Source organism: Elephantulus edwardii, unplaced genomic scaffold, assembly GCF_000299155.1.
Source record: "Elephantulus edwardii isolate Elephantulus edwardi_28Jun2011 unplaced genomic scaffold, EleEdw1.0 scaffold00068, whole genome shotgun sequence".
NCBI lineage: Eukaryota > Metazoa > Chordata > Mammalia > Macroscelidea > Macroscelididae > Elephantulus > Elephantulus edwardii.
The window spans coordinates 16,090,533-16,103,083 of record NW_006399818.1 but is presented as its reverse complement, the minus strand read 5'-3'; the positions used below and the strand labels follow the sequence as shown (position 1 = coordinate 16,103,083).

General features: G+C 41.3%; 1 protein-coding gene across 1 annotated transcript in view; it reads left to right on the top strand.

The window, feature by feature from the left end:
- ALDH1L2 (aldehyde dehydrogenase 1 family, member L2) overlaps positions 1-10,767 on the top strand; it is a 71,593-nt gene extending 60,826 nt beyond the window's left edge. Inside the window, exons 19-23 of the mRNA XM_006888558.1 lie at positions 1,444-1,542; positions 3,399-3,564; positions 7,083-7,188; positions 8,638-8,837; positions 10,712-10,767. Of these exons, the coding sequence (XP_006888620.1) occupies positions 1,444-1,542; positions 3,399-3,564; positions 7,083-7,188; positions 8,638-8,837; positions 10,712-10,767 (627 nt within the window). The remainder of the gene's footprint in view (positions 1-1,443; positions 1,543-3,398; positions 3,565-7,082; positions 7,189-8,637; positions 8,838-10,711) is intronic.
- Positions 10,768-12,551: the final 1,784 nt, after the last annotated feature.

The following is a 12,551-nucleotide window of genomic DNA, read 5'->3' as shown; positions in this document are numbered from 1 at the left end:
GCTATGAGTCACAAGCAACTTGATGGCATATAACAATGACGACAACAACAACAATAAAAATGAACAAAATGTAAATGAAGGACAATATGGAACACAGTGTACATGCATGAAAAACAATATGAAATTTGTTGGGTGGATGGGATGAAGGAAATGGGAAGGATCTTTTGTGAAAGACAATATATTCAAACTTTGTAAATAAATCAGTATAAAATTAAAAATAACAAAGTATATGAATTATAAAAATATTAATTATAATAAAAACAAAACTATTTCCCCACACTTTCTTCTTAAAATAGATGCCTTTTCTCTTTTTTCCCCATCGTTGTTGTCAGATACTGCTGCTGTTTGACATAGCGGCTCTATCAACAGCAGATCTGAACTGTGCTCTCTCCTGCTCCGTCCTCACAACTTGAGCCCATTGTTATACTGTGTGAATCCACCTTGTCAAGTCTTCCTCCACTTGCATGACTCTCTACTTTTCCCAGCATGATGGCCTTTTTGCAAGCCCTGACCCCTCCTGACAATATGCCTAAAGTATGTGAGACCAAGTTTCACCATCCTTATCTCTTAGAAGCACCCTGGTTGCATTTCCTCCAAGACAGACTTATTCATTCTTCTGGCATTTCTTGAGATAATCAATATTTCTCCAACACCACCACAATTCAAAGACCTCAATTCTTCTTCTGTTGTCCTTATTCATTGTCCCACTTTCAGATGCATAAGAAACAATTGAAAATATCCTGTTTTGAATCAGGCACACTTTAGCCTTTTAACAGACATCTTTGTTCTTTAGCACTTTAGAGACGTCCTTGATAACAGATTTTCCCAATGCAAAACTATATAATTTTGTTTTGATTTGTCTGTGTAGTGTGAAGGTTTTCTAAAAGTTCATGATTCATATAAATGGCACTTTCAAAGTAAAATTTGGTACCTAAGTATTACATTTTAGTTTAGGAAATAACTAGATTTTTTTTTAACACCAAATTTGTCCCTTAATAGTAACGTCTTAACATTACACAATTCTTTTTAAGTTGCTGATGAACCAAACTGGAAGCAGGAGTGGCATCCACTTCCGTAATAGCTCGCCTCAGGAAACCCTATGAACGTGGAGAAAGGATGAAAGTCACACAAGTGTCGAGGACTTTCGTTCATAGGGTCGCTATGAGTCACCTATTACTCAATGGCACTTAACAACAACAACAACAACGAACCAAAAAAGAGGGAGTAAATAAGAAACAAAATCCTTTGGGTTGAAAAAAAATTGAGAAAACATGATAGGTCACAAATTAGTATGTCCGAGCATTTCTCATTAACAAGGAGATTTATTTTTTTTAACAGCTTTTTTATGGTGTCTGCTGTTGTCCAGATTATATGTGTACAATTGTAGAACAATCTTGAGTCCACTAATGATGTTAAAAAACGTTTTCTCTTCTGCTTCCACAGGGCATGGGAGCAGTATTTTTCAATAAAGGAGAAAACTGTATTGCAGCTGGGAGGTTGTTTGTGGAAGAATCCATCCATGATGAGTTTGTGACAAGAGTGGTAAGTCATCTCAACAGCTCAACAAATTATCTAGAAATTGTTTTTACCTTAAAAGCACTTCCTGGACTATTAATACTTTCCCCCATATGATGACAATAGTGTACATATGTTTTTTTATAAAATAATCCTTACCTCTTATAGCTGCATATTGACATACTTACAAATTAAAATCAAGTAATAGTTCCTTTAAATTGATCATGCCTCCATAAATATGAGGCTAATGGCCATTTGATAGATTAATCAGGCTTCCATAAAAATGAGACTAAAATACATTCATGGTTTTGAATTATGTGGCAAAAAAAAAGCATAAACTGTGCTACATTATGTCATTGTTGTTGTGTACTATCAAGTCAGAATTGAGCCACAGCTGACACTTCAGCAGGTTTGCAGAGGCAGTTAATTGTATGGGAGAAGATTGACCATCTTTCTCCTGCAGTGCAGCTGGTGGATTCAAACCATATGCCTTCAGGATTGCAGTGCAACTTCTTACCACTAAGCCACCAGAGCTCCCTGCATGACGAAATAAGGATAATAATAGTAATCATGAATTTGCTTATAAATATTAAATCAGAATCCATCTTTTCTTTTTTCAGAACCAATTCTTGAATTCAAAAAGCAAACATAAATGTCTTAATGAAAGAGGAGCTCTAGGAAGGAATTTGGAGAGATAGCGAGGGGCAATCAAGAGGACAGTGTCTACTCCTGATTATCACAGTCTAGTTCAAGTTGTACTTGGCAGAATTCCAATTTATAGTACGAGATGGCATGGGATTTCTTACACATTGTTGGAGTTGTAGATGCTGTAAAAGTCAAGGATTTGACATATCCAGTCCATCAGTAAACATGTTTTGTATACATGTATCTATATTTGTTCATTGATTCAATAACTATTTCTTGAGCACCTTCTAGCTACCAAATACACTGTGTTAGATGCTGGGAACACACAGGAGAATGAGGCAAACAAGGTGTTGCCTGCTCAGAGCTTCAGGCCCAGCACAGGAGCCTGGGCAAGGCACTTGGGGATTCCCGCCAGCCTGAATTCAAGTTCATGGCCCTGACAGGTAACACAGTAACAACCATTCTTTGCTTTCACTAGAATCAGACAAATTAAGATAAGTAAGGAGCACAAGAAGCTATTACAGACATGTCATTGATGGACTTTGTACGGCATAGATTTACTTTCATCTGAATATTTTAACAATTCTTCCCACATGCTATCCCATCAAAATTTCTCAAGAACACTTGGGACACATTTGCAGAGAAAGAAAAAAAGATTAACGATATGGCCATTTGAAAAATTATTTTACCATGAAAAGTTTAAATATACAGTATTAATAAAAGTTTCAGAACTTCAAGTTGCTAATGTAATGGATTAGCATTCAAGCAAACTTGAACACAGTGCAGGAGTTCATGTTGTTGAAGCACAGTGAAAGTTTTGACCTTCAATTTAAGGCCACATACTCCACAGTGTATAGGGAGCTCTGGTGGGCTAGTGATCAGGAGTTGTGCTGCCAACCCAAAGGTATGAGGTTCACGTCCACCAGCTCCTCTGTGGGAGAATAATGGACAATCTCCTTTCCTGTGATTCAGAGCCTCTACTGGAAAATCTGCCCTGAGTCTCCAACTCCAAGGCAGTGAGTGTGAGGTGTCATTGAGTAAGTCACTTAACCTCTGTATGTTTCTGCTTCTTCATCTGTAAGACAAATCATAAATAGCAACTTCCAGTGTTTTTCTAAAGACTGAATGATGACATAACTACAAAGAGCTTAATCTAACACCTACTACCTAGTATCAACTCAGTCAAGGGGAGCTATTATTAACAGTGAATTGTGTTTTGTAAACCGGATGACATACAGGTAGAAGAGATTAAAAAGATGAAAATCGGTGATCCACTTGACAGATCTACTGACCATGGGCCCCAAAATCACAAGGCTCACCTGGAAAAGCTTCTGCAGTACTGTGAAGCTGGACAGAAGGAGGGGGCCACCTTGGTATATGGGGGAAGGCAAGTCCAAAGGCCAGGTGAGATCATTTACTTCCATACAAGGTTTATAGGTCTCTTGACTTCTCAAGTTGGAATTGATGGTTACAGTGTTTATTGTCATACCATGTTGCCTCAAAAGGAAATAGTGTGGTTGTTGTTGTTGTTGTTATGTGCCATCGAGTCGTTTCCGACTCATAGCGACCCTATGCACAACAGCTCTAAACCCTGCTCTATCCTGCGCCAACCGCACCGCCTCTGACACACCCATCCCGATTACCCCAGTCATCGAATCAATCCATCTCATAGAGGGTCTTCCCCTCCTGCGCTGTCCCTCCACCCTCCCAAGCATGATGTCCCTCTCCAAGGACCCGTCCCTCCTGGCAACATGTCCAAAGTATGTCAGACGAAGCCCCAGAATCCTTGCCTCCAAGGAGCAGCTTGGTTTAATCCTCTCCAAGATGAATCTGTTTGTTTTCCTGGCAGTCCATGGTACATTCAGTACCCTTCTCCAGCACCACAGCTCAAAAGCATCCACTCTCCTTCTGTCCTCCCTAGTCATTGTCCAACTCTCTGATGCATAACAAGCGATTGCAAATACCATGACCTGTATCAGGCGCACCTTAGTCTCCAGAGAGACACTGTTGCTCCTGAGTACCTTTGAGAGGTCCCTAACGGCAGACTTTCCCATTGAGATACGCTTTTTGATTTCCTGACTGCTGGTGCCAAGAGTGTTGACTGTGGAGCCGAGCAAAGTGAAGCTGTGAACACTCTCAATCTCTTCGTCATCCATCCTGACGCTGCCAATTGGTCCAGTGGCGAGAATCTTTGTCTTCTTGACGTTGAACCTTAGTTCATACTGAAGGCTGCAGTCCTTGAGCTCTTATAAATTCATTTTTAGATCCTACATGACCCTTTTTTTCAGTTGCCTCACATGCATCTGAAAGTTGGACAGTAATAAGGAAGACTGAAGAGGAGTTAAATTGGAATGGTGGTGTTGACAGAGATTACTGAATACCTCATGGATTGCAAAAAGAACAAACTAACCTTTCTCGGAGGAAGAGCAGCCAGGGTGCTCCTTAGAGGCTGAGGAGGGTGAAACTTTGTCTCGTCTACTTTGGGCACAGTGTCAGGAGGCGCAAGTCCTTCGAAAAACACACTATGCTGTGAAAGGTTTAGGGGTCAGCTAAAGAGAGGAAGACCTTCAGTGAAATGGATCAGCATGTTGTTGTTGTTGTTACGTGCCGTCAAGTCACCTGCGACTCATAGCGACACTGTGTATAACAGTCCTAAACCCTGCTCTATCCTGTACCCATCTTATTGTCTCTGACACACCTACCCCCATTATTCCAGTCACTGAATCAATCCACCTCATAGTCTTCTTCTCCTGTGCTGTCCCTCCACCCTCCCAAGCATGACGTCCCTCTCCAAGGACTGGTCCCTCCTTGCAACATGTCCAAAGAATGTCAGACGGAGCTTCAGAATCCTTACCTCCAAGGAGCAGCCTGGCTTCATCCTCTCCAGGATGAACTTGTTTGTTCTCCTAGTAGTCCATGGTATATTCAGTATTCTTCTCCAGGACCACAGCTCAAAGGCATCAATTCTCCTTCTGTCATCTCTAGTCATTGTCCAGCTCTCTGATGCATAGCAAGTGAATGCAAAGACCATGGCCTGTATCAGGCACACCTTAGTCTCCAGAATGACCTCATTGCTCTTCAATACTTTGGCAAGATCTGACAGCAGACTTTTCCAATGCAATATGTCTTTTGATTTTCTGGCTTCTAGTGCCACGAGTATTGATTGTGGAGCCAAGCAAGCAAACTAAAACTGTTTACAATCTCAGTCTCTTCACCATCCATCACAATGCTGCCAAGCAGTTTGACACAGTGACTGCAATAATGGGTTTAAGCAAGGCAGAGATCATGGGGATGACACAGGACGAGACAAGATTCTGATGTATTGTACACAGGGTCACTGTGTGTCATAGTTGACTCAATGGTCCCTAACAACACCTTGACTATTCTAAGCTGTGGCATCCTTGACCACACGTTTTTTATGAGCACTTTCCTCCTCCATAAGTGAAATAAACATGCACATTTACAAGGGTCTGAAAATTAAATAACAAAATGGAGTAACGGGTCTTTAACTATAAAGGAAATCATTCTGATAGGCAACTTACATTACACATCTCGATTCTTAGCACAGTGAGATTTAATCTTAGCTACTGTGGATTCAGAACTAGGAAGAAGGCCCCTCTGAGAAGGACTGGCAAAGAGAATTCTTAGCGTCTCTTTCAGAGAATGCTCTGAGCTCAAAGCCTCTGCAGGCAGCCAGAGTGGGAATTTTAGGATCCCCCACCAGCCCAACTAGATACAATGTGTGGAATTTACTTAAATCCCAATTCAAAAAAATAAAGTCTATTTTTTTTAAAAAAGGTATTTTTTTAAATAATCAGAGAAATGGAAACGAGGAATAAAGAATTAGTTATAACTTTGTTTGATGTGATAATACATTTTGCTGTATTTTATAGATTCGTGCTGAAATACTTGTAATTTGCTTTAAAATATTTCATTATGATGAGGGGTTTGGAGAGGGATTAGGGAAGAGTGGATAGATAGTGAGCACTGCATTAGAACAGATGAGGGACAGAACTATTTGAAAGGAATATATGATTAAGCATTATATGCATGAGAAAAACCTAGAACAAGGGGGACATTGTTGGGTGGGCTGGGAAGGGAGAAGGGAAGGGAGAGAAAATGTGCAACAATGAATAAATTCTAAAAAATTCAGTAAGGAAAATCATGAAAGCAAATAAAATATAGCAAAATATGAGTAAGTGTTTAGCTGGCAATTATTTTCTCTACTTTGATATGTTGTTGTTACTGTTGTTATGTGCCGTCAAATCATCTGCATCTCATGGCAACCCCTATGTACAGCAGCTTTGAACACTGCCCTATCCTGAGCCAGTCTCACTGACTCCAACACATCTAATTCCACTGCCCCAATTACCATATCAATCCATCTCATCTGGGGTCATCTTCTCTTGTGCTGTTCCTCCACACTTCCAAGCTTGATGTCCTTCTCCAAGGACCAGTCCCTTCTGGCCACATGCCCAGAGTATGTGAGAAGGAGCTTCAAAATCCCCGCCTCCAAGGAGAAACTTGGTTTCACCCTAATACAGACTTCTTTGTTTTCTTGGTGGTCCAAGGTATATTCAAGACCCTTCTCCAGGACTACAGCTGAAAGGCATCAATTCTTCTTCTGGCATCCTTAGTCACTGTCAAGCTCTCTGCGGCATAGCAATCAGAGCTTGCTATTGTACAGTCTTTTACATATATATACATAATTACATAAATTTACAGAGCTGTACCTATTACACCAATTTTCCTAATAAAAACACTTAAAAAGAACCTAGAAATTATAACACTAAGTAGAAAAATTAAAGTCTTCCTGCTTTTACTGACCCAGAGAGGAGAAAAAATAAATATCATTAAACAATAGAACTATTACTTAACAACTGTCCTAGCATTGAGATTCTTCCTTTTTCTTTTCCAAATAGGCTTTTTTATGGAACCGACAGTGTTCACGGATGTGGAAGACCACATGTACCTGGCCAAAGAGGAATCCTTTGGGCCTATCATGGTCATTTCTAAATTCCAAAATGGGTATGTTCTTCATTCACAATATAATTTAGGCTTTGATTATATTAAAAAGTCTTCCTTCCACCAGGTGTTACACAGAAAGTGGAAAGTTGAGAAACTTCCATTTTTCACAATGAACATATTATTTTCTATCATCAACATTACTGGCTTCATAATTAGAAGAGAAAGCTTTTGTTAATCAATATAGATATGTATTTGCTTTTAAGCATCCATTAATGACTGATATGATGAGATTTTTAGTTGGTTAAATTTTATTTTTTTAATATAATTGCCATTTTAAGTGTATATGGAGAGCGGGAGGCAGGAAGGGAGGAAATAGCTGAGAAAGGAAAGAACTTGAAAAATATTGTAAAGGTGCTTCAAGTCCATTGGGGAGGTAGAGCACAAATATTTGTACAATTAAGCCAGCACTGTGTATATAGTTCATTCTCCCGAAGCTCTGAGTTGGGGAGAAAACATGCTCCCTAATTAGAACCAATTTTTACTGAGCCTTTAGCCTACTTCATATGTTTTCAGAGGCTATAAATCACACAGGAGGAGACTGACCATCTTTCTCCTGTGGAGCAGCTGGTGGATTCCAACCACTCGACTCTGAGTTGGCAGCACAAATCCCCACCACTAAGCCACCTCAGCTTTCTAGATGATAAGCATTTCTACGGAGCATTTATCTGATTTCTTGCGCTGCTGGTTCATTCATGTGATCCTCACCACAGCTAGACAGGGCCTTGCATTATTCACAAAAGTAAACAGAACTAAGGGAGAGGAAGCCATTGGCCCAAGGTCACGTAGGCAGCCTGGTCCCCCACTTTCCTGCCTCTTACAGTGGTGCAGGGTTGGGGCCAGGGTCTAGTAAGACTTCAAAGTGAAGCCCCAGAGGCGCTGTGAGCTGTGTGTGTGCAAAATCTGAAGAGCTCGAGTGTTAAGGCGATGCCCCGAGAATAAATCCAGAATGAGACCAAAAGAGAAGGGAGGTGGGGAGATCTATTATAAAATTCTTTGAAGAAAACTGAGGATGGCTGGGGACCCAGTTTTAAGCACATCACATGGTTGTTGTTGTTATGTGCCGTCGAATCGTTTGCGACTCATAGCGACCCTGTGTACAACAGCCCTAAACTCTGCTCTATCCTGTGCCAATCACACTGTCTCTGACACACCCATCCCGATTACCCCAGTCACTGAATCAATCCACCTCACAGAGGGTCTTCCCCTCCTGCGCTGTCCCTCCACCCTCCCAAGCATGATGTCCCTCTCCAAGGTACATATGAAAAATAGCCTATTAGAGGTGGACTATTTCGCTGAAAATTTTCTAAAAATTTAAGCAGGCTGGCAGCAAGGTTTCCCTGCATCTCGTGGAAGAAATGGCCTGGAGCAGGGAGGGGAGAGAGAAGACAAAAATGAGCCTGTTTTGCTTTACGTTTAATGTAATGTTCTCCTAAAAAACTTATCTTGTAGGGACATCGAGGGAGTGTTGCAGCGAGCAAATAATACGGAGTACGGCCTGGCCTCAGGGGTTTTCACCAGAGACATAAATAAAGCTATGTATGTGAGTGAGAGACTAGAAGCAGGAACGGTTTTTATTAACACTTACAACAAGACGGACGTGGCGGCCCCGTTTGGTGGAGTCAAACAATCTGGTTTTGGAAAAGACTTGGGTACGGCTCTGTTTTCCTGCTTTGCGTTCCTCTGTTGCCATGTTACAGACGAGCCTCTGTTCAGGGCAGCACACGGGGCTTACTGTGAAGGGTGCTTCGACTTGGCAGATCTGGCTTGAAAAGGAATTGTTATTATGTGCCTTTGAGTCGCTTGCGGCACATAGTGACCCTGTGAACAACAGCTCTGAACCCTGCTCTATCCTGAAGCCAACCTCATCATCTCTGACACACCTACTCCTTTTACCCATGTCACTGAGTCAATCCATCTCATCCTGGGTCTCCCTCTCCTTCGCTGTCCCTCCACCCTCCTAAGCATGATGTCCCTCTCCAAGAACTGGTACCTCCTTATATTTTTTTAAATGGTAAATATTTTTATTGAGCCTCTGCTCCTAAATTACTACACATATAGTAAAGTAACAAATCATATGGGAGAAAATTCTTTTTAAAAGAAGAACAGAAGAACATAGAAAGGAAAGATAGCATTCACACAGTACATTTTGGCCAAAACATGTTTGTTTTCCCCGTCTGATACGGGCCTGGCGTGGCACTGCTCTTTCATAGAGGTCAAGGAGAGCAAGTGAAGAAAATGCGTGGAGAGGATCAGCTTGCTCCAGGAATGAATTCTGTCTCAGAGCTCTCTAGCTGTCTCTCACAGGCTACACTGCGCCTGGCAAGGTTTCCTGAGCATCTGGTAATTCAGACATGGCCTGTCAGAAGTCCAAAATGTTATTCCCTGTTGGCAGTGACACTGTTCCTTCTAAGTATAGGCAGTCTCCAGGTTACAAACGTCCAATTTCCAGACAATTCCTACTTTCTCTTCTATGCTGCGTAAATTGGCCCTCATTCTGAAAGACTGGGTCCACCTTACTTACTTGCAACAACTTCTTCACAATCTCCTTCACTTGCTGCACGTGCTGCTTTTTAAAAAAATTCCTTTAATGAAAGTTTACAGAGACTTAGGGTTTCACTTTTCTCCCTGCTCACCTTCTGCCTCTCAGTTCACTCTTCTTGAAAAGTAAAACTCTTTCATTATTATGCAATCCCTACCCCCAAGTCCACTCAACTATGGAGCACTTGGTGCTTTTAAAGCTTTGCAAAACCTTCAAGCCTTGTCTTGGGCTGAAGCGAGTCCACACAGGAACTCTAGGCACCTGTTCGAATTTACCTACAAATGCTGTAAACCGCTTGTGTACACAGGAGACTCATCTGGAGGTCTTGTTAAACTATAGATTCAGATTCAATGTATCTCAAGTGGAAATTCACGTTCCCAGAGGGAACCAAATTGGAGTAAACCAGTCGCAAGCTATGCTCAAAATAAACATACTTTAAAAGAGGAGGCAGACATATTTTCTTTTTCTAAAAAAAAACCCTATCTTGTGTTTCTAACATAATATGTAAACCAGGAAAATTGCATTTTTCTTATCTTAAAATAAGATTAAGCCAAATGATCTTAACATTTCTTTGTGTTCAGTTCTGCTACCTTCGATATTAATAAGAAGAGTTTCTGAGTCACCTGTGTTCAACCTAAACAGACCATGAGACAAGGAGTTCATCCTCAAGCATGACAGTAAAGGACTGGTGGGTCAAGCTGACCCCACCAACACTCTGATCTTTAGATAGTTGGCCTGGGCCCTTACCAGCCAATGTGTGGTCCAGGGACCAATGTCATCAGCATTGCCAATGAATAGTTAATAATGCAAATGGCCCCACCCTGGATGTAAAAAAAATCCAAACCAGAAGTTTAACAAAGTCCCCAGGTGATCCATCTGTACTTAAAATCTGACAAGCCCCTAAGACCACATTTCTTTCTCTCGGTGGCTATAGCTGTGCCCCACCTTTCAAAGTGACCCATCAACTGCTCTTCTCTTACCTAGGTGAGGAAGCTCTAAACGAATATCTGAAAACCAAGACGGTGACGCTGGAGTATTAGACCAATCGGCAGACAGCGCTGGTCCCTGCTCTCCGCACAGCTGAAGAAGTCTGGGTGTGCTGCGTGGAGGAGGTGTCTGCTAAGAGCCCAGCACACACAGATACCGTCAGCGGGGTCAGGCCACACACTATGCCTCTTGTGCCATACTTTCTAAGATACTTATTTTTAGTCCATTTTTTTCTAATATTCTGCTTATACATTAAAATGATTTGCAGTGGTTGGGTTTTGACTATATTATTATACATATTTCTGCATGTGGTTCGAGGCCACTAGGTGCTCTGCAGGAGAAGGATGGGCAATCTCTTCCCGTGTGATTAACTGCCTCTGAAAACCCACCAGAAGGTCAGCCATCGGTCGGTTCAGACTCAAGGGTACACAACAACAACAAATGCCAAATGGGGTTTTTTTCCCTACCAGGATTAATCTAGCAAGACCATTTGTTTGAAAACACTAAGTCATAAAGCTACAAGACAATGGGTGCATTTGTTGACACCTTGTATAAGCAGTACAAATTTTAACCTCTGAGCCAAACATAGGGAGTTACTAAAAAAAACCAAAAAAACAAACAAAAAAAAAACCCACCAAAAACAAAACAAAATACCAAACCAAAACACCACACCCTTTTGTATCATTTTGTTCTCAATGAACAATGTAGCCTGTAAGGAATGTCAAAGTAGTTTTCCACATACTTATTACTATTTGGAAATAAGATAAATAAATATTCCAACTACTATTTGGAAATAAGATCAATAAATGTTCTATTTGTTCACAATATTGTCATGGGTAACCAACCCACAAGCATTTATTGAGTCCTGCACGGTCCAAGCTGCTATGCAGGCCGCCTCAGAAACACTGTGCGTTCAGTCACATTGCACCACAGTCGAGTGCCTCTCCTGGTAGAGTGAGTCCGTGTAGCTTTGTTTCCCCGTTCATTTAAATTTATGTTTACACTACTCTTTATCTAGTGTGCAGTAACAACATGAAAATGTCTGAAATAATGGTAAGAGTGACCAAAATAGGACACAGAGACACGAAGTGGGCACATGCTGTTGGGAAAACGGTGCCTACAGACATGTTTTATATATAGGGTTGCGACAAACATTCAATCTATTTTTAAAAAATCAAAGCACAGTAAAGTACGTATTATGTTTTAGGAACATACAAAATTTAATGAGATGCTCTATGGCTGTGAAGTATTTAGATTCTAGTAAATAGTTTCCGAAGCCAACTTTACAATTTGAGGTAGCGGAAAATCGATGGCATGAGAAGACTTTTCTTGGTTCATATCATCCCGTCTTCCTCTGTAGGTGACTTTGGGAGCTTCCGACTCCTTGTGTGTGAAATGGAGATTGTACTTAGTCCCGGACTCAGGAGAGTATGAGGATTCAATGCAGTAATGTAAGCACCACTCACTGTGTTTTTTATGTTCATTTGTAGACAATTCACTCTTTCCCCATCATTATTTTAAAAATAGGTCGAGATAAGTTAGCTAGTTGAATGCCCTCATTTCCCTACAACCCCTTTCATCTCTCAAGGATTCCTCGATGGCTTTTCTTGGGCGTCACTTGGGCACAGTGGCTGGTACCGCAGCACCGACTGGGGTCCTTGGTGAGAACTGGCAGCAGCACACGGAGCAGGTGGCTTTGCTCACACATCTCTCTGGAGACACCTTTCATTTTTCTACATATCGGTCCTGCCAATTACTGACTGTGTGATCTTGGACAAACTGCTTGCAGACTACGACAGCGCCTAGGTTTGGCAGGTATAAAACGGGGATTCACGTC